The sequence below is a fragment of the Molothrus aeneus genome, chromosome 14, assembly GCF_037042795.1.
Source record: "Molothrus aeneus isolate 106 chromosome 14, BPBGC_Maene_1.0, whole genome shotgun sequence".
In the NCBI taxonomy this organism is placed as follows: Eukaryota; Metazoa; Chordata; class Aves; order Passeriformes; family Icteridae; genus Molothrus; species Molothrus aeneus.
The window spans coordinates 587,969-613,243 of NC_089659.1; the positions used below are offsets into that span (position 1 = coordinate 587,969).

Here is a 25,275-nt window from a genome sequence, read left to right on the forward strand (position 1 = left end):
CTCCCCCCGTGCCGAGCCACTCCGCTCCGTGCCGTGCCGAACCCCGGGCGCGGCGGCCTCCCGACCCCCGCCCCTCCCGGGGCCGCGCCGGGCGCGGAGCCCCCTCCCTCCCTCCCCGCGCTCCCTCCCTCGTTCCCTCCCCGCGCCCGCCCGTTCCCTCTCCGGACCGGCCCCCCCGCGCGGGCCGGGGCGCGCGGCACGCCGGGACCCGCAGTCCGCGGGGCGGCTCGGCGGCTCCCGGCCCCGGCGGACGGACTACGGCTCCCGGCAGCCCGCGCGGCCGCGGCTCGCTCTCGCCCTCACACTCCGGCTGCCGCTGCCAGTGTCTCCTCCGCCGCCGCCGCTGCCGCCGAACCGCCGCTCGCAGCGCCCGGGGTCCGACCCGCCGCCTGGGGCAGGGGCCCGCCCCGGCCCGCCGCCTCCCGCCGCCCGCCCGCCTCGGGAAGCAGGTGCGTACCCACCGCCCCGCGCCGCCCCGCGCTGGACCCCGGCCCCCGCTGCCCGGGCACCCCGGGCCCGCGCCGCCCCGCACCCACGGCACACGGGGGCAAGCGGAGGGGAGCGGGTGGCCCGACCCCCCCTCCGGCCGTCCGGACGGGATCTCCATGGAAACGGTCCCGGGACACCCCCAGGGGCGGCGGTGGGGCGGCGCGGGGGGGGTATACGGGCTGGGGGGACCGGCGACGTCCTGCGGCGGGACAGCGGCGGGGGCGCGGCGGGCACTGACAGCGCCGGGCGGGGGGCAGCGGGCGGCGGCGGCGGCTCCGCTCCCCGCCCCGCGACGGCGCGGCGGAGCCGCTGCCCTGCCCGGCACGGCTGCTCCGGCTCCGGCACCGGCGGCACCTGCCGCTGCCGGGGCGGTGCGGGGGGTCCCGCGGCGGGGCGGGGCGGCCGCGCAGCGCGGCGCTCCCGGGGCGGCGGTGGGACGGCGGCGCCGGGCGCTCGTGGAGTTTGGCGGCGTGGCCCGAGCCCGCCCCGGCCGCCGCTGCGCCCGGGGCCGGTTCGGCTGCGGGTGCCGGCCGGCCGGGTGCCGGGCGGTGGCGGAAGAGCCCTCCCCGGGGGCAGCGCGGCCGCCGCCACCTCCATGTCCGGGGCTGCCCCGGTGCGGCAGCGCGGGGGCCCGGCCGCGCCTGCCGGGGCTGCGGGACGCTCCGCCGGGGAGCGGCCCCGGGGGCAACTGTTGAGCCGGGGGCCGCGGGAGCGGGCGCGGGGCAGCACGGCGGGGCCTAGCCCCCGGCAAGGCTGCGGGGTGCGGGGCGAAGCCCCTGGAGCGGCCGCGAGGCCGCCGTGTCCCGGGCAGGGGGGGCTGCCCGCCCCGCGGGGCCCCGGCGGCGGCGCGGGGCCGTGGGCCGTGCCGTGGCCTCGCGGGGCTCGGGAGCGGGACGTGCCGCGCCTCGGGCGGGGGGCTCGCTGGGGAACCCGCGCGGACCCGGACCCGGGGCGGGCTGCGGCCGGGGCCGGGGCGGTGCCGCTCCGTGCCGACGCCCCCCGACGCCCGGGGCGGGGCGGCGGGGGCGGCCGGTCCCCCGCCCGTGCCCACGGTGATGGCCGGGCAGCGGCAGGACCGGGCGAGGGAGGCGGCGCTTCCTGCCGCCCTCACCGGGGAGGAAGCCAGCCCTCCCGCGGCAGCGTGCCGGTACCGGGAGGGATCCTGGCTCCTCGGCGAGCGGCATCGGCCCCCTCATCCCAGCCTGGGTGAGACCGGTTCAGAGCAGCGCCGGGAGAAGGTCCATCAGGCTAAAATAGAGACGAAGTGAGTTTCTCCTGTCACAGAGCATCCGCTCTCTGGCACCCTCATCCCCTGGAGTCTGGGGATGAGTGCTAGGGCAGGGCCAGTGCATCCCGTGCCCTTTGCAGCTCTTCTGCATCTTTTTGGCCCTGTCTGTAGCAGCCTTCCCTTCCCTGTCTTCTCTTGTCTTCCTTCCCTTCCCTTCCCTTTCTGCTGTGCTTCCATTGCCCTGGCCACCCTTTGGGTTTGGGTGGTCCCAGTGCCAGCACTGGCTGGAGGCTCCGTGGCGCCAGTCGAGGACACCGACTGCATTGCTGTCACCTGGGTCTGGAGACGCATTCCGGGTGTCAGAGCCCAGGCTCCAGCGGGGTTTGGCCTTCAGAGCTGCCCTTGGGACCTCTGGGCTCTGGAGCACTAGTCTGTCTCATAGGTATGGGAGTCTGTGCTCTGCTTTTGGGGTTTTGGATGATGTGCACCTTGTCAGGGACATTTTTTAATATTATCATCCCTTAATAGCTCTTTTTCAATCCTTAAAAATTTGTGGGCTTTGGTGGGGGCAGCCTGGTTGTTGCAGACAAGCCAGGGTTTGGTGACACCAGTTGTCCAGCAGCTGGGACCAATTATCGCAGCACTGCCCAGTGTGCAGCAAACTTTTATTTTTTTCTGAAATAGGGATGGATTTTTTCTTTTTTATTTCCAATTCATCGTGCCGGGGATCTATAATTACGTGTGGTGTTACTGTGTCTTTAAATCAGCTTAAGCAAATGCGTGTAGGCAAAGCCTGGCTCAGCTCTGCAGCGGCCGGGGCGGCTGTGCAGGCAGCGGGGACCAAACCCGGCTCGGGGCTGCCCTCGCTGGGCACCGTTCTCCCCAGAGAGCCCCAGAGGTGGCCTGGCCCTTCCTTGCTGGATTTTGTGCCACTCCTGTCATTCCTGATCCATTCTCCAACAGTTTCTGACCTCTGCATGCGTGATAATATAATGTAAGATAGTCTGTTCCCTTTTTTTTTAGTGTTCTTGTTTAAATTTTTCCCTCATTGCATATCGTGCCCACTGCGAGTCCTGTGATAGGGCCGTCATAGGTTTTTTGATTTAATTTTTGATTTCATTGTTAATTTTTTGCCATCAGTTTACTCCACCGGCTTTTCCAAAGTGGTGCTCAGAGCCAAGGTGCCGGGGGCATGAGTGCTTGCTTCGGCCCTCTGCACCTCTGATGGACACCCGACCATCCCATAGCAAAACACATAGAATTCCTTGCCTGCATTACTAATGGCAACAAAGAATTGCCAAAGTGAACAAACTATGGCAAGGGAAGGAGACCTGCCTGTCTGTGCAGACAGTTCCCTTCTGGCCCACCTGACCCCCGGGGAGAGCTGCAGGGCGCATTGCACCTCATTCTGCTGCTCCCGCTCCTGCCAAAGTGGCCAGCTGTGCTCTGAGCACTGAATCCCACCCGAGTTTCCCACAGCTGACCTAATTTTATATTTTGTAGCCATCCAGGGGATAAAACCCCCTTCCTTACAGGTTTTGCTGCTCTGGGAATGAATGTTTCAAAGGTATCTCCCGCGGGTGTGTTTCCAGGGTCAAAGTGCATTGCTCCCAGCCTTCCGCAGTGTCCCCTGGCCAGGGGAGCCACATGGTGCTGTGGGAGGGCAACCAGAGCATCCTCCCCATCTCCTGCTGCCGAGGGATGTGGTAGCCTTTCTCTGTTCCACACCCTAGGGCTGGGAAGTCCTTTTCCTTCCTCTGTGCTACTGGCCCACTCAATGCCAGCATGGACAGAGGCACTACAGACTGGGCAGCATTTACTGTGTCCAGAAAGGCTCTGGAGCAGCTGAGCTGCACCAAGTGACCTGTGCTGGGATTTCTGGAGTCAGCTCATGCTGTGGCTGCCACTCAGGCAGGGGGAAAGGCAAAGCTGATGTTCTCCCTGGGTGAACTCGTGCCATTGTCTGAGTTCCTGTTGCCAGCAGTGGAGCACGTTGCTGCCTGTTGGGTCTTTGCTTGGTGCTCTCCCACCTGTGTTGGGGATGATGTGCCTGCCCAGAGCAGGCAGAGGGAATCCTTGTGCTGGGAGGGGCTGCTGGTGTTTCAGTACCTGTCAGCTCCCACCTGCCTAGGCAGGGTGCAGTGGGACACTGTCCATCTCTTGGTGTGTAGCTCATGTGCTGGGGCTGGCATGGCAGAGAGGAAGGGTAAGTGCCTTGAAATCCAAGTGGTTTTAGTACTTGGAAATGCACAGAGCAGGAAAATACATGGAAAACCTTTTGTGGGAGATCAAGGCAGCATGGTCCTACAGAGGGATGTGTTTGCACTATGGAGAAGTGATCGGCACAGGCTGTCTCTGGGAGGAGCAGGGAAGAGACCCCTTCCCACACTGGTAGGCCTGGCTCCACTACAGGTGCCATAAGGTGGATGCTGGCGGAGGTCATGGCTCTGGGTAATCTGATCAAAGTGAGTTAGACCAGGTGGCAACATAGTTGTGACATCTGTGAGGGCAAACACCAACAGCACCAAACTCCCCAGTGAGAAGCAAACCCTTGGCTATCTGTGACTGGCAGGTTGGTGCCAGCCTGAGAAGTTGCTTTGTGTGTTTGCCAATGCAAGCTCTTGAGAAACTGAGGCTGGGAACCTGATTGGGCCAAGGGATTGCTGTCACTGGGAGAAGAGGGTGGCTTGCAGTGGGATGGCTTCAGAATCTACTTTGCAACCCCTTTGCTGCATTAATGCCGGGGTGGGAGGTGTGACTTTGAGGGGCTGTGGGAAACAATTAGGCAGCCTCACTTCAGGCAGCTGAAGTTGGGATCCCCAAGAGCCAGGGAACAGACAGGGTTTAACAGGTCAGCGTGGAGATGGCATGGGCTTAATTCTTGTCAGCAGTGGGAGCTGGTAGGTGAATGCTGGGGGAGCCTGTCCTGGAACTTTTGCTCAGCCTGCCCTGAAATGATGGTTGTCTTGGCGCTGTTGGGTTTTCATTGCAAGGAGGACTTGTCAATAGATAATGGTTAAAAAATGTCCATTCCTGAAGAACTTAATCTCTGGAAACTTGTTTCCATCACTGTACTGTAATATTTCAGAAGAGTAATTTCTTGACTTAATCCAAGGGAGCTTCCATGGGTAGCCAAGTCATCACTAACCTGAGTAACAGCACACTTTCACTGCAAGGAAAACATCTGCTTTGCTTTTCCCGGAGCCTGGAAGAGGCGGGTTTGCAGAGTAGCATCGTTTCCTTTTGCGAAATGATGAGATGTATTGCCTTAATGAAGAAAATCCCCTTTTCTTTTAATTTGCCATAGTAGTTTCATTGCAAACCTCTCAGAGGGTTTGCCATTGGAGGCAAGAGTGTTCAGCACCTTCCTTGCTGGCAGTTCTTAGGGCATGCTTTGTTTCGGGAGGTGAAGGAGCTTTAATACCGTATGAGCTTCCCCACACAGAATGCCTCGATGTTCTTACTTCATTCTAAACTCGTTTTCTTTGGCATTAATTAGAATTGGCTGAGCACCTATTTAGCTAAATCAAAATAAGACTGTGGTTTCGTATACACTTCCTTTGGCAGATGTTGTGGATTAAGTAGAGTCTGTGCCAGGCTCTGCCCTCTCTCTGTCTTGGTGAAGCTGATCTAGGAGCCGGTATGGGTTAAAACCAGTCCAGCCAGGAAAAAAAAAAAAAAAGAAAGAAAAAAGTGTTTTAAAACAGAGATCAACTCCCTGGTCAGGTTTACAGGGATACTGCAGGGCTTCAGTGACATGACTGAAGGGGTGAGGGGAGAGAAGGGCTTCAGCAGTTTCTCAACAGCTTCTTCTGCTTGAAGACAGGCATGTGAAGCCATGCCCTAGTTGTGTTCTCCAAGGGTTTCCTATGAGTTTAATTACATCCCTTTAATGTTGCTTCCAACTGCACCAGTGGAGATGGGAGATCTGCTCGCTTTCCTTGTGCCGACTCGGCTAAGAGTGCTCTGACCCAGGGAGGCTGCAGTTGCTCTCTGTGGTTCAGTGTTGCATCGGGAGGCTGCTTATCCCTGCATTTCCCAATAAACTTCCTGGTCTGCCTTTTTAAGAATGCTGTTGCTCCACTGGTTTGTGTTTGAACCCATGTCTGGTGCTTGGTCCCTGTTTTATTCCTTCTCTGAGTTCATCTCTGGATTATTTTTCTTTTCTGTTCTTCATTGCCTGTGAAATGCCTGTCTTTGGCATGTGTCCCACATCGTCTGTAGAGGTTAGAGGCCAAGAATCCACGAAACAGTGTTGATCTCTGTCACTGTGTCCTCCCAGCTCCCCTCCTGTGGCCGTCGTTCTGGCCCTTTTGACCAGCTCTTACTTGAGGACTCCAAATGTACTGTTTCTTCCAGCTCCTCATGGCACCCCGTTATCACTCCTCCCTTGCCAGACCTATTCCGGGGTCACGCCTGATCTCTGCTTGTCCCCAGCTCCACGTCGTGCAGCTGCACGCATCCCCTTCTCCCGTTGCAGAGAAGGTCCCTTTTGATTCCTCCTGGAACATCTGTCCTGCTGCTGTGCTTGGGGGCAGAACGTTCCTCCTCCCCTCCTTTCAGTTTAGCCTAAGATGGTGAAATCCCCGCAGATTGTTTGTTCCCCTATTTCCTTTATGTTGCATTTCTCTCCAAGCATCGAAAGACTCCTCCCCTTCCTGCTCCAAGCCACCTCGGTCTCTTTGGGTATGACCCTGCTCTCTGCCTTGGCGTCTGCCCGTCTCCCCCATCGGGAGGATTTCTCCCGTCTCACAGTGTGTGTTTTTAGCAGGTTTCCCCTCTTCCCCTGACCTCTGATTTCCGTACACTGTTTGTGCACTTGTGCCCTCGTACGTGCAGATGGGTTCGTCGGTTTCTCTTTGGCACACCAGCTGCCTTGTCCCCATTTCTGCCGTGTGCCTGGCCCCTTTTTCCTCCTCGGAGGATCCCCACCGGCACGTTCAGGCTGCAGCGAGGACACCCGGCAGCAGCTGCGCTCCGGGGAGCCGCTCAGCCCTGCGGCTCGGCCCTTGAGCTGCTGGCCGGCAGGTCCCTGTGGGGCTCCTTTCATGGCACAAACTGCTGCTCGCCCCGTGCAGAGCTGGTGTCGCCAGGAGTTTGTCAGGCAAAAGACAACCGGCAGAGATTGGGGATCACGTGCTGATTACAGCTAATTCCCACTCCCACCGCTGCACTGAGAGCGTTGCTGTGGCTCTGTGCCTGCTTTACCTTCAGGGTTTTGTAATTCCCTGAACCTCCTTGACAGCATCTCTCTCCCTTTTGCAGTCAGTCCTGCTTGGTTTGGCCGAGTCCACTTGTTAGCACAGGAGATCCTCTCTTCCTCTGCCTTTTCCCTGAAGCAGCAGAGCTTCTCAATGCTCCAACACCCAGTGCTGCATGATTGGCTGCAACGCTCTCCCCTGAAAAGCTCCACCCAGCTGACAGTGCCTCATGGATGCTCCTGAATCTCTGGATTCCCTCAGGTTTTCCACTCATAACTCCAAAGAAAACCAGCACCCTTCTCACAGAAGGAGGGGATAAACCCTTGGTAGCACCACTGGCAACCGTATGCTCCCTCCAGGAGCCCTCAGTTGTGGAGAGACCCTCCTTGTTTGAGACTTTGCCCCTAGGACCTGCCATGGGCTGCTTTAGGAGAGTCCCGTGCAGCCTTGAAGTTTCAGTGCTGTAAAGGGCCATCACCTTGTACAGCTCTGCTTGGCGTCTCCTGGTGCTGGAGGTTCCTCTGGAGGGAGAAGAAAAGTGGGGGAAATGTTTCAAAGGATTGTGAGTGTGTGAAGACACTTGTGTGAAATTCTTGTGGTAGCCAGTGGCAATAACACTGTTTAATGAGAGGATGAGTGGACGGTGGATTCTGTCCAAAGGCACTGCTAATTCCTCCTAGCCCTCTTCCAGTCCTGTGGCATCCCAGGGCGTTGTTCCCCATCTGCCTGGCAGCAAAGCTGGGGATGAGTTTTCTCAAAGGACAGTTGAATCAATCAGCCTAGGAGAGTTCCCAACCTTCTGTTTTCCTTTTGCAGGCAGAGTGGTCCCTAGAGCCCCAGCAGATCCTGGAGGGTGAGGAGCAGCTGTCATGATCTCTACAGCACCTCTCTACAGCGGGGTGCACAACTGGACCAGCACAGAGCGGATTCGCATGTGTGGCCTCAACGAGGAGAGGTGAGGTGCGTGGGTGGCGGGCAGGGGAAAGGAGGCACGAGGAAGCCACTTAGGGATCTGAAGAGGCTGTGGGAAGGGAGCTGGTGCTGACTCAACCTCTTTTTACTGGGATCTAAAATGGCCCAAAGTGCAAATGAGCCACAGGGAGGAGTTGAATGTATTGGATATGTTGGCATTCCAGGAGGGTCTCCACATCCTCTGCTCCAGCAAGGAGTGAGCGTGCTGGAGGTCTCGGCAGAGGATCTCTTGCCCATGTGTGGTTACGTTACCTCCAGAGCTTTGGTGCTGACAAGACCAAGTTGTCTGCATGTGCTATTGGCTTCACTAGACCTGTGCTCTCAATGGCCAAGGAAGGGAAAGAGCTTGAACTAAAAGCTTTTGGTGACCCAGGAGGGTTTGTGCCAACCAGATGATCAGATGGGAGGGTCGTGACTTGCCACCAAAGAGGAGATTAGGGAGCGTTAGTGTCTGGGAGGTAGGATTGATCAAGCCAAGCTCTGTCGCTTTGCATCGCCTGTTGATTCCCATGGCTCGGGGTCTTATTCTCAGAACCGACTAGTTTGTGGCTTCCTCAAGGCCATCGTGTCTGTTCCATGCATTTGCCAAAGCCAGGGAAGTTTTATGTGCACAGAGGCAGCGTGTGGCTGTCATTGCAGGCCGCGGGTGCCGAGGGTTTTGGTGGGCGTCCCTCGAGGCCGGTGCATCAGCCGTGGGCAGGGACGAACCCCGGGTCTGGCTCGGGCAGAGCCGATCTGCCGCCCGCAGCACCGCTGGGTGCTCTGTGTCGCGCAGATAAGGGCTCTGATGGCGATACCCGCCGAGTCTCTCGGAGCTGCTCCGAGCTTACAATAGGCGTCAAATTTTGAGATGACTGGGCAGGCCGGGGGACTGCGCCCGGGCGCTCTCTTGTCCCCGATCCTCATCTCATTCCTTGGGCCCCGTCTGTGTGGGCGGCATCGGGCACTGCCCCGGGAGGAGCCCCGGCAGGGTCGAGCGGAGACCATGCACCGCCCTCAGGACTGCTCCGGGGCAGCCGAGGGGAGCTGGGCAGGGGGGTCCCATCGACTCTGCGGGTAGCGGCGGGTGAGCTTCGGACCGGGAAGCGCCGGGAGCGCCGTGCCCGGGCGGGCCCCGCGGGGCCGCGGGCGGGCGGGTGGCTGCGCTCGGGCTCCCCCTCGCGCTCGGCCCCGGCCCCGCTCCGGCCCCGCGGCGACCGCGGCGAGCCCGGGACCCCCGCCCGCTCCGGCCCCGGCAGCCCCGAGACCCTCCGGCCTCTCGTCCCGTTCAGCTCCGCCGCCGGCTGAGGCGGCTTGGCCCCGGCCGCCATCCCCGCCCGCGGCCTCTGACGGCCGGGCCGGGGAGCCCCTGGAGGGACCGAGCGGGCTGTCACTGACCGGAAGGTCGGTGGGGATGGCACGGAACAGCCCCAGGCAGGGTCCCCAGCAGTAGGGGTACAGAGCAGCGTCCTGGGGCTGAGCATACGGAGCAGGTTCCTGGCACTGGGGGAACAGAGCAGGGTCCTGCTGCAAGGGGTACAGAGAATGTTCCTGGCACTGGGGGTATGGAATGGAGTCCTAGGGCTGAGGCAGCCCAGAATGAGGTCCTGATGCTAAGGGTATGTAACTGGGCCCCAGCACTGGGGGTACTGAGTCCAAAGACAAATCGTGTGCCCACAGCTCTGTGTCTGTGACTGTTGTGAAAACCCAGGACATAGGAAGCAAATCCATCTGAAATTATGTCATCGACAGAATCCAAACTTGATCTGTTTTGTGCTTGCACTAGCAGCTTGTTAGCAGCACTAACAGTGGGGAAGGGCTGTCCGATGAATACCATCGGGAAAGGAGTGTCCCAAAGAGGTCACAGTCCTTGTCCTGTCCAGACTTTCCACTGAGGAATCACATTCCAGAGATGAAAGGTTCAGACACAGTGGCCAGCAAGACATGGCACATCGGGATGGCCATGTACACTCCCTGGTCCTCTCCAGGCCTCTTGAGCCCAGAGAGCTTTGGGACCAGAGGGAGAACCCCACTGGCAGCTAGGCTGGGCAGAGGGTCCTAGGACAGGGAGGAAATAGAAGGAATGGGAATGAGGAGGTGCCTGTTGGGGAAAAGACAAGCCGGATGAGACTCAAGGGAGGATGGAAAGGTGTGATGGGGCAGAATGGGAAATGAAGGGGACAGGAACAGGTGTGTGGCACCAGGCTGTGACAATGGGGAAGGCTGGGCTGGCCCATGATGAGGTTGGGTCGCCATGGGTAAGGAAGGTGTGCAGCTGCTCCACTGTCCCACACGGGCACAGGGAGGGGTGGGATTCTGGGAGGGTATTTTGGGGTTTTGTAATGCTGTGTCTTCTTCTTCACTTAGGAGAGCCCCCATTTCTGATGAGGAGTCAAAAACGAGCAGCTCCCAGCACTTGGGGTCTCAAGAGTTTTGTGTCAGCAGCAGTCTTTCCGAGGTGAGTTCTTTGCCTGCACAGCTGAGTCCAAGAAGGCCATTCCCTGATGGAATAGGCCAAGCAGGAGCATTTTCCCTAATGGATTCATCGACTCCTTTTTGAGAGACATGCGGTGAGGCAAAGCCGTTCTCTCCTTTGGTCAAAGCTGTTTGCTGCTTTTGCCTCTGGGTCCAGGGTGGGCAGATCCTTCCTGCTTCCCTGGGTGCCACTTGCACAGCTCCCAGGAGCACTTTCTCCCTTCCTGCTGCAGGTGGAGCTCACAGCAGTCAGCGGTGGTGGCAGCAGTGCCCAGGGGCTGGATGCTCATGGCAAGGTGGAGGAAAAGCTTGGACCCAAACTGGAGGAGCAGCCACCCGATCCCAACCCAAACCTGGAGTGTGTGGGAAAGACTGTGACAGACGACACCCTGGGCCCTCTGGCAGGTCAGGGGGATGGCAGAAGGCAGGAGCCAGCGACCCCCAGAGCTGTGGAGCAGGAGAGCAGTGGTGCTGATGCTGCCTGGACACCAGCAGATCCTCCCAGCGACAAGCAGGCTGATGCTGCCCCAGCCTGCTCTGTGGCTCCAGAGAGTGAACCTGCTGGGAACGAGAAAACCCCCCCGAGCACTGTGGCACAAGGGCCAGGCGTGCTGGCAGAAGGGACATTGTCTGTGGTTGTCTCCAGCTGCAACACCTCTGCCTCCAGTCCCGCCACCTTCACATTGAACAGGGTTTGCTTTCCCCCCTCTCAGGCCCCTGCTATGCAAAAACTGCCCCTGTCCTTCCAGGCTGGGGCTGTGCTGAGCCCGAGCCAGTCACTGGTGTACATCCCCCCTCCCAGCTGTGGGCAGCCGCTCAGCGTGGCCACACTCCCAGCCACTCTGGGGGTCTCCTCCACACTCACCTTCCCCGTCCTGCCTTCCTACCTGCACGAGCGTTGCCTACCGGGTATTATTGCTTCCCCAGAGCTGCGTTCCTACCCCTACACCTTCTCTGTCACCAGGCCCTTGGCTTCAGATGCCAAAGTGGTGTCTGTGGAGGTGAATCAGCTCAGCTGCCCCCCACCTTCGGGTGGAAGTAGTGTCCAGGCTACTGCTGAGAGTGCTCCCCTGTCTAGCACCGGCCTAGCCCTGCCCTCCAGCCAGGCTCTGCCGGCAGCACCGGCACCAGCAACAGGGGGGAGTGCTGCTCCCTCCTCTGGCACAGCTGTGCAGGCCAGAGCCCCGGCAGCTCCTGAGCCACATGCACCCGGGACTGCCACTTCCCTGTCTCCTCTAAAATCCCCTCCCCAGCTAGAGCGTGAGATGGTCTCATCCCCGGAATGCAGTGAGATGCCTCTTGATCTCTCCTCCAAGTCCAACCGCCAGAAACTGCCTCCACCCAGCCAGCGCAAGACCCCTCCCATGCCCATCCTCACCCCCGTGCACACCAGCAGCAAAGCGCTGCTCACCACTGTCCTCTCCAAGTCCCAGCGTGCAGCACAGGCCACGGGCAGCAGCGTCACCTCATGCCTCGGCACCACCCCACCCTTGGTCATCTTTCCTGAGTTCCTGCGCAACGGCGAGCAGGGCTCCTGGGTGAAGAACACCACGCTCATCAGCACCATTCCCGGCACTTATGTTGGTGTCGCCAACCCGGTGCCGGCCTCGCTGCTGCTCAGCAAGGATGTTGGCGTGAGCCTCAGCAGGGACCCACGCCACCTGCCCAAGCAGGAGCCCATCTCCATCATTGACCAGGGCGAGCCCCGCAGTGCCAGCGTTCCCTGTGGGAAGAAAGCCAACCAGGTTGGCACGGAAGGACAGCAGGATCCTGCCAGGAAACTTCTTCATGGTAGAGCTGCTCCAGGAGTTCCTTTGTGTCAGTCCAAGGACATTGCCCCCTGGAATCCTGTCCAGGGAAGTGTGTACCCACGATGCCCCGTCAATGGAAAACCTTCCAATCCTCAACTTCTGCCTCTGGGCTGGTCTCCGTACCATCAAAGCCCACTGCTTTCCATCGGCATCTCCACAGCAGGACAGCTGCCCCTGAACCAGAGCAGCCCCTGCAAGACAGCCGGGGCAGGCAAGCTGCCGGCATTCCCGAGCGTGCAGCCCGCCGAGCCCAGTGCAGCCGCCCAGAGCCTACCAGAGGGTGAACAAGATGCTGCAGCCAAGAGCAAGAGCTGCCGGGCCTTGCCCAAGCCCTGCGAGGAGCTGAACAACCCAGCACCACTGGAGGCAGGTCCAGCTTTCCATACAAGTGCTTTGGATGGGAAAGGGGGGAAGGGGAAGCTGGACAACACTCCAAAGAGTCAGGAGTGCACTCAGCCAGAGTCTGACTGCAGTCAGGAGAGCAATGCACAGACTGAGGCTCCCCAGGGGAGCTGTAGCCTCAAACAGTCAGATGCAAAACCCAAAAACCAAGTGTTAGCGGCGTATTTGTCACATGACCTGCCAGCGGCTGGGCAGCAGGGCCTGCGGATGGTGCCAGAGGTGCCCACAGATGGCCAGCGCAAGGAACTGGGCTGCAAGGGCTCCCGGGAGCCACCGGCCACGGAGCCCCTCCCGTGTGTGCAGCAGGTGGATCTGTGCAGGGTCAAGAAGGAACGAGTGGAGTGTGATGTGTCCTTTCCCTCGGTGACCTGCCTGCATGCTGGGGCGGCTCCCCAGGCCTTCACTGAGGCCAAGCTCAAAGGAACGGGGCAAATCAAGCAGGAGGGCGGCACACGCTGCAAGGCCAAACGGCAGAACGATGGGGACACCAGGCAGAGCCACAAGAGACTGAAGTGCCAAGGCCAGGACAGTGAGGAGTCCCCAAGCAAGTCGGGAAGCCGGAGCGTGCATGGCCGGAAGGTGCATAGGATGGGCTGGGACTGCTGGGTCAATGCAAAGGTGGGGCTGGGGGGGAGGAGGGAGCTCTCATGGGGGGACAGTTGAGGGCACAGGGCTTTCTACCTGTGCTCCTGGGCATTGCCTGGCTGTGGGGGAAGTATGTGTGCTGCAGGTTGTCCAGGGCAGAAATGTATCTGGATTGTCAAAAAAGCTGGAGGGCGCCAGCGTAATCAGTGGAGATAGACTTCTGTCCTTTTTGTGCTGCTTCAGTTCAGCCAGTGGGAAGCTCCAGCTTCAGCCCATGTCCTCCTTTCACAGTGGCAAAAACACCACGACAATCCACATGAGCTTGGCAAGCAGGCAGGCCGGGAAGGACGAGGCGGCCCGGGTTCCATCATGGATCACAACAGCCTTGGGGTAAAGCGCAAGCGTAGGAGGCCAGCGAAGACAGAGTGCCTATCTCCGGCTCACCGTGGAGACAGCCACGAGGAAGGTACTCTTGGGAATGGCAGTGGGTTCCTGTGGCATCAGGCTGCCCTAGCGGCCAAACTGCTGTTCTCCTGAAGCCAAATGGGCTCTGGAGCTGGGTTGGGATCCAAAATAGAGCTGCAGCATGATCAGACTCCCAGAATGGAGGAGGTAGGGAGGAACCTTAAAGCTCATCGTTTTCCACCCTGCTGCCATGGGCAGGGGCACCTTCCACTAGATCAAGTTGCTCTTGGCCAAGCCTGGCCTTAGATGTTTCCAGGGATGGCACATCCCCCACCTCTCTGAAGAACCTGCGCTAGTGTTTTAGGACCCTCATTTTCAAAAACTTCCCTATGTCCAGTCTAAACCAACCTCTGTTGATTTAAGGCCTTGGGCCATCACAGCAGCCTCTGCTATGGTGACACTGCACTGCCCTTCCCACATGACAGGTCTGTGATGTGTTTTCTCATGGTTTGGTTTTCCTCACAGGTTACTTGGAGAAGAAGCCCAAGAACAACTTCCGGGATTTCATTCCGGTGGTGCTGAGCAGCCGGACGCGCAGTCAGTCAGGTGAGTTGGTGCCCAGGTTCCCAGTGACAGTCCTGCTTGGACTGGGAGCATTCCCTTTTCACGTTGCCTTGTCCGTGCATTTTGTCCTGCTTTGAGGCTTTGTCTTGTGGATCCTCTTGTCTTTTTTGTCAGCTAGAAATCCCACTTTTTTGCAGGAAGCATTGCTGGTTCTTCTGCTGGTGTGACGGGAGAGTGTGATGTGAGTGGTCCGGAGATTTTGCCATTGCTGGAGGAGGATCAGGAAGAAGAAGAGGAGGAGGAGGAGGAAGAGGAGGAGGAGGAGACATCCTTGAAACATCGCAAGCTGCGCAAATCCCACAGGACATCGCGCTGCCACAGCCGCAGGGACAGGGACAGGGACAGGTCTGTGTCTGAGAGGAGCAGCTGTCACACAAGGAGGACCCGGGAGCTGCCCTGGAGAGCAGAATCACCCAGGCAGGTGTGGGAGCCCAATGAGGAGGAGGAGGAGGAGGAGGAGGATGGCCACATCAAAAGGAAGAAAAGGAGACGGCAGAAAAGTCGGAAATACCAGACAGGGGAATACCTGACTGAGCGGGAGGAGGAGCAAGTGGGATATCCCCACCGGAGGCGGAAATCCAAAGCAGGTACAACCTGGGAAGGGGGTTCAGGTACTAAACTGGGGACCAGAGGAGGAAATTTTTGTTTTGTTATGTGTGGAATTTTTGGGGGATTTGGTTTTCATTATTTTTTTTGTAATGATGAAACTCTCTCACTTTTAATGACCTGGTGGCTGTAGCATGGGCTGCTTCAATTGACCAACTTGTCTTTCAAAAACACTTACAGTAAATTCCAAAGCAGTAAACAGCAATTGATGTGGCTAATTAGACACTGATCTTACCCTTGGCTTGAGACAGAGGGCATGGGAAAATGAGAATGGGATGAGGTAGCACAGTGGATTTCTGGACAAGCAGGGTCCCTGGGAGCCATGCTCAGCTATCTGTGCTAACACAGGGGGATGTGGAGCCATCCTGATCCAACTAGGCTTCTTTTGGCTTTGTCTTGCTTTATGAGGGTCACTTGCAGACTTGCACCAGGGAGCACAAGGGCGAGAGGATTAGCAAGGGTACAGTGATAGGGGATCCCCCTCTGTGGTTTGTAGGTGGGAGGAGGAACACGCTGTGCCTGCCTGTGCTCACCTCTGCTCTGCCACTGCTCCTGCACCTTCCCCTGCCACTGCCAGACCCTCCGTGAAACCTAAATCCATGATGAGCACATCTCTGAGGGCAGCAGTCTCTGCAGTCCCCTCTCCCTGTGCAGGGACAGTCGAGGCTGTAGGACCTGTCCAGCTGTGCTCGGTGTGTGCTGCTGCTTGGCTGTGGCTCGTAGTGCAGAATCACACAGGTGACAGGGGGGGAAAGCTGTCATGGGCAGCACTTGTGCCAGCCTTCTGCATGCTTGGGCTGTGCTCTTGGAGGGCATGAAGTGGCCATGGCCCTGCTGCCTTCTGCCACATTGGAGCTCAGACTGGCACTCCTCAGGTGCTGCTGAGATGCTGTGGGGAGCAGAGGTGGCTGCTGTCCTCCCAGCAGCTGGTATCTGCTCCAGCACAGCGTTACACTATCCTGTGGTGTCTGGGAGCCTCCGTCAGACCAGGAACAAAGTTTCGAGTTGGCTTCCTAGTGTCTTGGCAACTCAGGCACTCTCGGGATGCCTCCTCTTCAGAACGGGACCCTCGAAGGAGCTTTGCAGTGGCATTCAGGAGGGTTTGCCAGCGCATTCAGGAGGGTTTGCCAGTGGCTTTACCACACATGTTATGAGTCTCTGTCTGTCTGTCCAGCTTCCTCCAGAGGCTGGGCCTGCTGTAGTTTGGATTCAGAAGTTGTGGCCTTGAGCCACCTCCAGTGGCAGTAGAGTCCTGAAGTTCTCTCCATGCAGTACAAAGTCCTTTCCTCCATCTCTTTTTAACTGATCTCTTACTCGTTTCATGGACTGCCTGTAAGTCTCGTGCTGCAGGATTGGGTGAGCAGGATTCCTACATTCAGGGAGCACAAGGCTGGATTTCCCTTGAGAAATCCTGGTGCTTCTTAACTGGATGCATGTTAATGAAAACTTAAATGTGCTCCTTAACTTCAGGGGAAGATGTGAGAGGGCAAAGCAGGCCTGTTATGTTTAGGCAGCAAGCACTGAGTGTTCACAGACAGCTCCTGCTTGTCCTGCCCCTCTAAGACATATCCCAATGAATCCTGCTCCCATCTTTCCTTGGGTGTCTCATGTACATGCTGAGTTCATCCCAGATGGGAGAATCTGTGTTGCCTCTGCTTCTCCTTCTTGCAGTGTCCCTGCCCTGGGGCTGGATTTAAAATCATGGAACCCCAGAAAGGTTTGGGTTGGAAGAGACCTTAAAGCTCATCCAGTTCCACCCCTACCATGGGCAGGGACACCTTCCACTATCCCAGAGTGCTCCAAGCCATGTCCAGCCTGGCCTTGGACACTTCCAGGGATGGTGCAGCCACAACTTCTCTGATTTCTGTGCAGCTCTCAGAGATGGGCAGTTTGTCTTGCCTGGTGCCAGAGGTCTGGGTGACCTTCAGTGTCGTACCTACAGAAGCTCCACACTCATTCACATTTCTCCTTTAGATTGCAGGCACCGGAAGCAGAAGGAGTCCGGGAAGGGCAAAGGCACAGAGCTGCAGCTGAGGAGCAGGCTATCCCCATCACCCCGGAAACCTCAAGGACACACGGACTTTCGGAATGGCTTTTTCCTGGAGCACTCCGACACCTCTCCTGTCCAAGAAGAGCTAGAGAAACCATCAGGAAAACGCAAATGTAAAACCAAACACCTGGCAGGGATCTGTGACGAGGGGAAGGTATGGCTTGAACAGATGAGGGGAACATGTGAGGGGAGAAGGGGACTCCCATGAGTCATGGCCACATGTGCCAAGGAGTTGTATTCCTTTCTTTCCCAGGGGAAAGGCTGCTGCAACCAGCCCAAAATGTGCTCTCCGAAGAAGCCCCAGGACTTGTGGACACTTTGTAAGTCCCATCGGGCCAGCCCAGGGAGTTCCCCTGAGCTGCCCCCAGCCCAGAATGTTCCCCCGGGAGCTCGGCGGCTGATTGTGAACAAGAACGCAGGGGAGACGCTCCTGCAGCGAGCAGCACGCCTGGGCTACAAGGTGAGTCCTGTGCCCTCCTGCCTGTGCTCCCACTGCCCTGCCTGGGCTGGTTTTCACAGCCGTGCTCTTGCTGTGCAGGACGTGGTGCTGTACTGCCTGCAGAAGAAGAGCAGTGACGTGAACCACCATGACAACGCGGGCTACACGGCCCTGCACGAGGCCTGTGCGCGTGGCTGGATTGACATCCTGCACATCCTGCTCCAGCATGGCGCCAACGTCAACTGCAGTGCCCAGGATGGAACCAGGTGAGCCAGCGCAGGGTGGGGCAGGGAGCACAGAGGGTTCTTCAGGCTGGTCATCACTAAATTGATCTTAACCAAACCAGAGCATTTCCTTACGAAATCCCGGTCCCTTTCTGCCCTTGCAGGCCTATCCATGACGCAGTAGCAAACGACAACCTGGAAACCATGTGGCTTCTCCTTTCATATGGTGCTGATCCCACTCTGGCCACATACTCTGGGCAGACAGCAGTGAAGTTGGCCACCAGCGATGTGATGAAGAGCTTCCTCTGTGGTAGGTACCAGGCCTGGGGTCACAGTGCTCCAGACCTTCCCCTCTGGCAGCATACAGGGCCAAATCGGGGTGTGAAAGAGCCTGAGCAGAAAATGACTTAGTCTTTAGCTCTGTCCTGTCACAGAAGCATGTTTTTACCACCCAAACATTAATTATAGAATTGTATGTGTTTCCTGTATAAGATAAAAGTCAGTTTTCAGTGTGCAAGGAGATGGCTGTGCTGTGGTCACATGACTGAAGACAGTCCTCTGCTTGGAGATGCTGTTCCACAGTCCCTGGTTCTACTGCTTAACCTAAGGGAACAGATTTTTGTTGCCAAATAATGCTGCCTTTAATGGCAAAAGAGCCCTGCCCAAATACTGCTGCTGACAGAAGGGGCTGGTTTGGATCCCTATGGTCGCGTTCAGTGCCATTTGTGTACACACAAGACGAGTGTTGTGGCTTCTCCACAGCAGCAAGGAAGGGACAGCCAGAGGTGGCTCCCAGACAGTGACAAGACAGAAAATCCCCAGTGTTGACAAAACTCTCTTTTCCCACTGCTGTGTGAGCACCTCTAGGGTCAACTACTCACACAGGTTTTGGGGATGGTGATTTGGAGCTCAGGACTGTTCTACAAGTCCTCCTTTCCAAGCCACTTCACACTGTCTGCTGTTTTCCGTTTTCAGCTCCCATTTCCTGGTTGGGGGCCTGGGGTGATGCCCACTCCTGAGCAGCAACACCCTTCCTGCAGCTGTGGTTCAGCTTTTGCCGTAATGCCCAAGTGGGAAAAGCAGCAGGGGTGAAGCAGCTCCACCTGGATCTGTGGATGTGCACACCAGGATGATGCTTCAAGCCATTAACTGTCTGGATTTTCTCTCTCTAGATTACCTGTCAGATCTGCAGGGCCGCAGTGACGGAGACCCTCGGACAGCCTGGGATTTCTACAGCAGCTCCGTCCTCGGTGAGTGCAGTGCAGGCTGGGTCAGTGGCAGCAGAGCAGGAGGTGAGGCTGTGGAAAACACATCATTACCTCGGGTTTGGCCACATCTATCTCTACTCATGCTTTGGGTAGAGACCTTGCTGTGGTGATACATGCTGGGAGTTGCTCCTGGGAGGGACTTCTTTGGGAAGCTGAATATGTGCATCCCTTCAAGTGCGAGACTTTGCTGCAGGTGCTGCTGCTGGTTCCTGAGGGTCTCTGGTTGTCGATACCAAGCATGTCATTCTTGTAGCAGTTCTTGTTGCTCCTCTGCTAACCGGTCACCAAGGAAGGTGAAGGACATACTCATTCCTTCAAGGTGTAGAAGTCTTGAACTTCCAGGTTCGCAGAACTGCCCATCCCTCTCCCCTGCTTTGGAGGGGAGATGTTCATCCAGGGGAGGTCCTATTCTTACAACACCAGGCATTTTTCCCAGTGAAGGGCTGACTGCTGCCTTTACTGTCACTTCAAAACCGTGGTTACAATGGAAGGTGTTCTGGATCTGACATGGGCCTGTGGCACACTGGAGTCCCTCCAGCCTCTTCAAAGTTCAGTGCTTCCAAGCCCTCCGTAAGGACTTGAAGCATTTGCGCTTCAGGCTGAGAGACTGCTTGTTGATTGTAGTTGTTCACCTCCGTAACTTCCAACATCCTTCTAGAAACAAAAACAAATCTGATACATTCAGGAGGGTGCTCTTGGAAGAGGACTTGTCTTTGGAGGACCCTGATGTCTTTCCATTCCAGAACAGGAGAAATTCTTCACTCCTGAGAGCACTGTTTGTAGGCTGCTGCACCTCAGCCCTGCCAAGGGAACAGTTCAAACCTCAGCCTCCTTCCTCAGAATTTCTCACTCTCAAAGCTCTCACAAGCCTTTACAAAGAAAAATAGCTGTTCTTTGCAATATTTTTAAAGATACTACCCCTTTTGATTCATCACTGATTTCCTGCTGCTCCATCCATGGGGCATTCCCAGTGTTGCCTTTGGGAGGCTGTCTGGCAAGGCAGGAGCTAACACAGCTGGGAAGTGATCCCTTACCCTGCCAGGTCTGTTTCCAGCAGGCACAGGAAGGGACCCTCCTCCCCATCCTCCTGGGATCAGTTTACAGCAACAGCAGCTGAGGTGCCAGCCCCTCATCACCTGTGCTGTGCCAGGCACTGCTGCTGGACACTGCCAGAGCCACAGAAAAACCGGGATGCCCAAGCCTGAGACATGGGCTGGTTTCTTTCCAGCCTGTTTACTGTGTGTCCTGCAATGTCCCTTTCTGGCTCAGGTACCTCAGCAGTCACCTCGGGTCACCTGGAACAGGTACAGCCCAGGGCAGGGAAGTACCTGGTTCTGCTCTGGAATAAGGGACCTGCTCTCAATCATCACAGGCAGCAAACAACTCTCCTCCTCCTGTGGATCAGTCCTTTGAAATCTCCCTTTCCATCAGCTCCACCAGCTGAAGCACTGTATGTCCCTCAGGATACAGGAGAAATCCCAAGCCCTGCTTGAGCTGTTCCTATTCCGAGGCAGGAATGCTGTCCACATTTTCCTTGAGGTCTGCAACTCTCTGGGGGCAGAAGGATAATGAAGGAAGCCAGGGTGTGGGATCTCTGAGGTGTGGAAAAGTCATCAGTGTCCTGCGCTTGGTGCTGCTGGAGCTCCAGACACAAAGTCCCAGTCCAGGGTTTGTCTCCACCTGGGACAGGCATTGTTGTGCCTGATTGTCTCCCTCAGTGGTACAGAATGTTCCTGTCCTTGTCCCAGCTTTTGCACGGGCAGACGGACAGGAGTGAGCTTTCAGGACAGACAGTGAGCCCTATTTTTGCCACATTAAATGCATTTAATTATTTTTTTCTGAGTTGTTCAGGATATCTGAGGTTTTTCAGTGATGGTATCTGAGCTTTGCCAGCAGCAACATTGGATCAATAATCACATCACTTATTTTTGTCCTATTCTACAGTAAGTTTGGATGATTTCAGCACCCTGTTTCTTAGGGATTTTTTTTCCCTTGGCAGCACTAGGAAATAACTGTTTTTCCCCTAAGACCCTGCCTAAGCCAGTGTCCCCTGTCATCTGCTGTTTTCCTCAGTTGGAATCCTACTCGTGCTGGGTGAGCAGCTGGGTGTATGAAGCTTCCTCGTGCGGCACACCAGAAGATTTTCTTCTTTTCAGCCTTTTCTCTTGTGCGTGGGGTTGAACTTTTGCATGATTGGTTTATTTGCTTAGGGACATATTGGGTCTCGCTGCTCTCTGTAGAATCTAAACTCTCTTATCTGGAAGTTTTTGGAGTTTTCCTGTATTATCTCAGTGGGACAACACCACTCTTCAAACTTAAGACTATTCACACTTCTTCATAATAAAATCCAGGCAGCAAGCTTCTCTTCAACAGGAGCTTTTCAGATTGGTAAACAGGAAAATTACCTGTTTTTAAATGGTTTTGGATCCAGCCTGCTGTTCTCCATCCCCTCTGGACACAGATCCTGCTGGAGCTCAGACGCCTCCTGGAACACCCAGGCAAATTCTCTAAGTCGTAGAATCATGCACTGGTTTGAGTTGGAAGAACCTTAAAGACCATCTTATTCCACTCCTCTACCATGAACAGGGACACCTTCCACTGTCCCAGGTTGCTCCAAGCCCCATCCAACCTGGCCTTGGACACTTCCAGGGATCCAGGGGCAGCCACAGCTGCTCTGGGCAACCTGTGCCAGGGCCTCAGCACTCTTACAGGGAAGAACTTCTGTATATCCACCTTAAATTTTCCCTCATGCTTGTTGCTTGGTTGGATTTGTCTCTGGTGGCACAGCCTTGCTGTCCTCACTGAGATGGGTGCTGGCTGCCCTGGATCACCTGCCAGAGGTTCTGAGGGTGGGATTTGGGTGGAGAAGCTCTTGAGGAGCAGAGTGCTCACTGTGCCTTCCTTGGTAGGGCCTGTGCAGGCGAAGCCTCTCTACATCCACCTCCCTCCTTGCTCTTCCAGGCTCTTCCAGGCTGAGGATATCTGTCCTGGCATGGGAGAGGGGCCAAGGTCATTTTGGAGAGAGTCTGGGTTCTACCAGTGGGGTGGCTGATGGTGCAGACTGTGCACTGTCCCACCTGTGGGACCAGAGCACACCTGAGCTTCCTGCCACGACTCGGGATGTTCTCCCCACCTCACCTCGCCACTGAGCAATCTCTCTATGCAGAGCAGCCAGCACTTGCTCCATGTTCCTCTGGGACGAGGGCCTGGAGGGGAGCAGGAGGGGTGCAGTTCTCACATGGCTGCAGGAATGTTGTGGGAAGGTGCCCATGGGGTTGTGGCAGTGGTCAGGGAGTACCAGCACGGGCTGGTGTATGACTGAGCAGTGCCAACCTCTGTCCTGTTGCAGAGGGGAAGGACAGCATCGGCTGTGACCTGCTGCTCAACCCTCCAGGGAGCTCAGACCAGGAGGAAGAGGAGCAAGAAGCAGATAACTTCATGTTTGAGTTCTCAGACAAGCCGCTACTTCCCAGCTACAACCTCCAAGTGTCCGTGTCCCGGGGGTGAGTGCCTTTCCCTGAGCCCTGAGCAGGACCATGCAAGGCTGCAGCCCCGGCACGGGCAGCAGCACCTTGGTTTCCAGTGGGATTAATAGCTGCTTATATATCTCAGGTGTTTTTTTCATAGAATCATCACAGAATCCCAGAATGGTTTGGGTTGGGAAGGGCCTTACAGCTCATCCCATTCCACCCCCCTGCCATGGGCAGGGACACCTGCCATCAGACCAGGGTGCTCCAAGCCACATCCAAGCTGGCCTTGGACACTTCTAGGGATGGGGCAGCCACAGCTGCTCTGGACAGCAGAGGGAGGTTGTGGCTGTGGCACTGGGGAAGTTGGGGAAGCAGTGCCTGGCTTGGCACAGCCTGGAATGTTCTCAGGGAGTAGGGAAGGCTCATCAGGGTTCCCCCCACCCTCCACGGCCAGGCACATACTGCTGCCCTGAGTGTCCCTGTGCTGTGCCTGTCAGGAAGCTCCCCTCTCTCATCCTTGTGATCCTGCTAGTTCTAGCCCCGTGTTCCTTCAGCAGCAGCTCACACTTATGGCTCTGAGATTGTTTCCTTTCCATCACGGCTAAATCAGTCCCAGCACTGGAACACCATTCCCACCTGCACCCCCTGTGACACAGTGGCTGTTGCTGGGGCAGAAGGGTGACTTGGAAGAGGCAGCAACCAAAGCACCACTCTTCTCTGCAACAAATTTCTGTGCCTGCCAGTGTTTGTCCATGCAGAGGGACACATGCAGCATGCCCTCCAGCAATAAACCACACCAGAAGCTCCATTTCCTGACCATGTGGCCTATTCCTAGCAGGGAAGCTGCCAGGACCTTGTTGAAGGCAGGATTTTTCACATCACTGTCCCTGCCTGGCTGTGAGTGTTTTAAAAAGCTGTGACCTGTGAGGCCATGATTAAACCCCAGTCCTTGGGCTCCTGAGGGGAAGCAGCACATGGAGAACAGTGCCAGGGCCAGAGGGGAGGGCCAGCATGGCAGGAGGTGGGGGGAGGGCACCGTGCCTGCAGCCCCCTCCACCCCTATAACCGACCGTGCTCTTGCCGTCCTCGCAGGCCCTGCAACTGGTTCCTGTTCTCTGATGTGCTCAAGCGGCTGAAGCTGTCCTCCCGCATATTCCAGGCCCGCTTCCCGCACTTCGAGGTGGCCACGCTGCCCCGGGCAGAGTTCCAGCGCCAGGTGTCCCTCAGCCAGGTGCTGGCGCAGGAGGAGGTGCCAGCAAGCCCCGAGCTGGCGCCGGGCGCGGCAGAGACTGTGGAGCTGGTGCACTACGAGCCCGAGCTGCTGCAGCTGCTGGGCTCGGTGGTGGAGTACCAGGCGTGGAGCAGCTGACGGGGACAGGCCACTCCCGGCATCACGAGGCAATAATAAGGACCAAGGGGAAGCAGCTCTCTCAGCGCCAGCAGCAGGGACCCGAGTCTTAGAGCAGCCGCTCCTCCTCTCCTCAGGGTCTCCGCCAGCTGGGGAGGGAGGACCCTCGCCTCCAAGGCATTCCCGAGGTCCCCCGCCCACGAGCAGTGGCGGTCGCTGCCGCCGCCGCCGCCGCCTCATCCAGCTCCGGTGGCTGATGGAACCCCCTGCAGGGGGCTCAGCAAGGGGTGCGAGCCGCCGCCCCTCCCCACCGAACCCTACGGAATTGCGCCTCTCCGTTTGCCCTCCCCCTCCCAATGTCTTCCATAGTATTTATTTAATTAGTATTTAATTTGTAATGTTTTCTTTGTTTTTGCTGAGTCTGTATCACTGTGATGGTGAGCTCCGGGCTGTGGGATGAGGCCGTCCCCCGCCCTTCTCCACTGTGCCCCGAGGCCAGCCAGGCCCAGGGGCTCCCGTCTCTCCCTGGCAACAAGCCAGGGCACAGCCCCTTTCCTTGCCCTTGTAACTGGCTCCTGCTGCCAGCGCTCAGCCCCAGCCGGGAGCCAGCCCCACTGCTCCATCCTCTCCCGTGCCTCCTCCTCCATCTCATTCGTGCTGCAGCTCCCTGTCCCCGGCGGTGCCGCCCGGGCAGGCGCAGCCCGCGGCCCCCAGCGCGTCCCCCGCTTCGGCAGCTTGTGCCCCGCCCCAGGCTCTGTACCCTCGGCAGGAGCCGCCCCCTTGGCCCTCGCCCCGCCGGTGTCCCGGGAGCGGCTTTCTGTGCAGCAGCGGGTGCAGGCGGGCTGCTCTGCCTCGGGGCCGGTACAGTTTTATTGTACAGGTGCTAACAGGACTGAGGTCGGGACAATCGGGGGATTTCTGGCTCTCCCCGCTACGCAGCGGGAGCCTTGGGTGAGTTTTTTTGTTGGTTCGTTTTTTCTTTGTGTTGTGTTTCTTCCCAGCCAGGGCAGGCGTTTTCCCCCTTGGAGCCCCGCTGCCAGCCTTCCCTCCGAGGGCCCGGCAGCACCTTCTTTAAGCCAAGGGTTTTTTTGCCTTTGGGTGTGTATTCTGGTTGCTCTTTCTGATTTCTGTTTTATTATATGCAGCAACAGGCTGTGGTGTCAAAAACACTGATGTACAGAAAAAACCTGCATCAGGCTCCCTGGCTCCTGCCTTTTTTTTCGTGTCCAGGCAGATTTCTGTGCATGTCAGCCTGAGTCTGTGGCTCAGGGAAGGGAGAGGGGAAGTGGCCTGTGGGACCTGCAGGGCCCATGTGTCTGCACAGCTGGAAAACCAGGGAGACTCCACTGCTCCTCCCAGCTTCCTGCCTGACCCTGGTGCTGGGAACTCTGAAGCCAAGCCCAGCAATCCCCAAACACAGATGTCGGGGTAGCCCTGTCTGGTCCCAGCACCCCCAGCCTGTTCATAGGGCAACTGGTCCCTGGCTGGCTTTCTCACCTCTGTGGGAGCAGAGGGTGCTCAGGGCAGTGCTGTAGTTTTGTTGTTTCTTTAGGAAGGACAGCAGAAATGCCATGATGACGGGACTAGGAGGAAAGCTTTGCCCACACACCACCAAGAGGAACTCCCCAAAGTGGTACAGGAGCAGTCAAGGCAGGTCTTAAAAAGAGAGGGGAGAGGTGCTCCCACAGTGGGGAGGTTT

At 57.4% G+C, this 25,275-nt stretch overlaps 1 protein-coding gene across 1 annotated transcript; it reads left to right on the forward strand.

Moving 5' to 3' along the window:
- The first annotated feature begins 356 nt into the window (after window positions 1–356).
- On the forward strand, window positions 357–24,774 carry BCORL1 (BCL6 corepressor like 1). Its single transcript, XM_066559719.1, has 14 exons — window positions 357–449; window positions 7,735–7,873; window positions 10,237–10,327; window positions 10,578–13,136; window positions 13,434–13,608; window positions 14,073–14,153; window positions 14,309–14,758; window positions 16,752–16,981; window positions 17,081–17,287; window positions 17,366–17,532; window positions 17,655–17,800; window positions 18,663–18,740; window positions 22,108–22,261; window positions 23,321–24,774. Exons 2-14 carry the CDS (start codon window positions 7,788–7,790, stop codon window positions 23,595–23,597), a joined length of 4,701 nt encoding a protein of 1,566 aa, XP_066415816.1. The 5' UTR covers window positions 357–449; window positions 7,735–7,787; the 3' UTR covers window positions 23,598–24,774.
- Window positions 24,775–25,275: the final 501 nt, after the last annotated feature.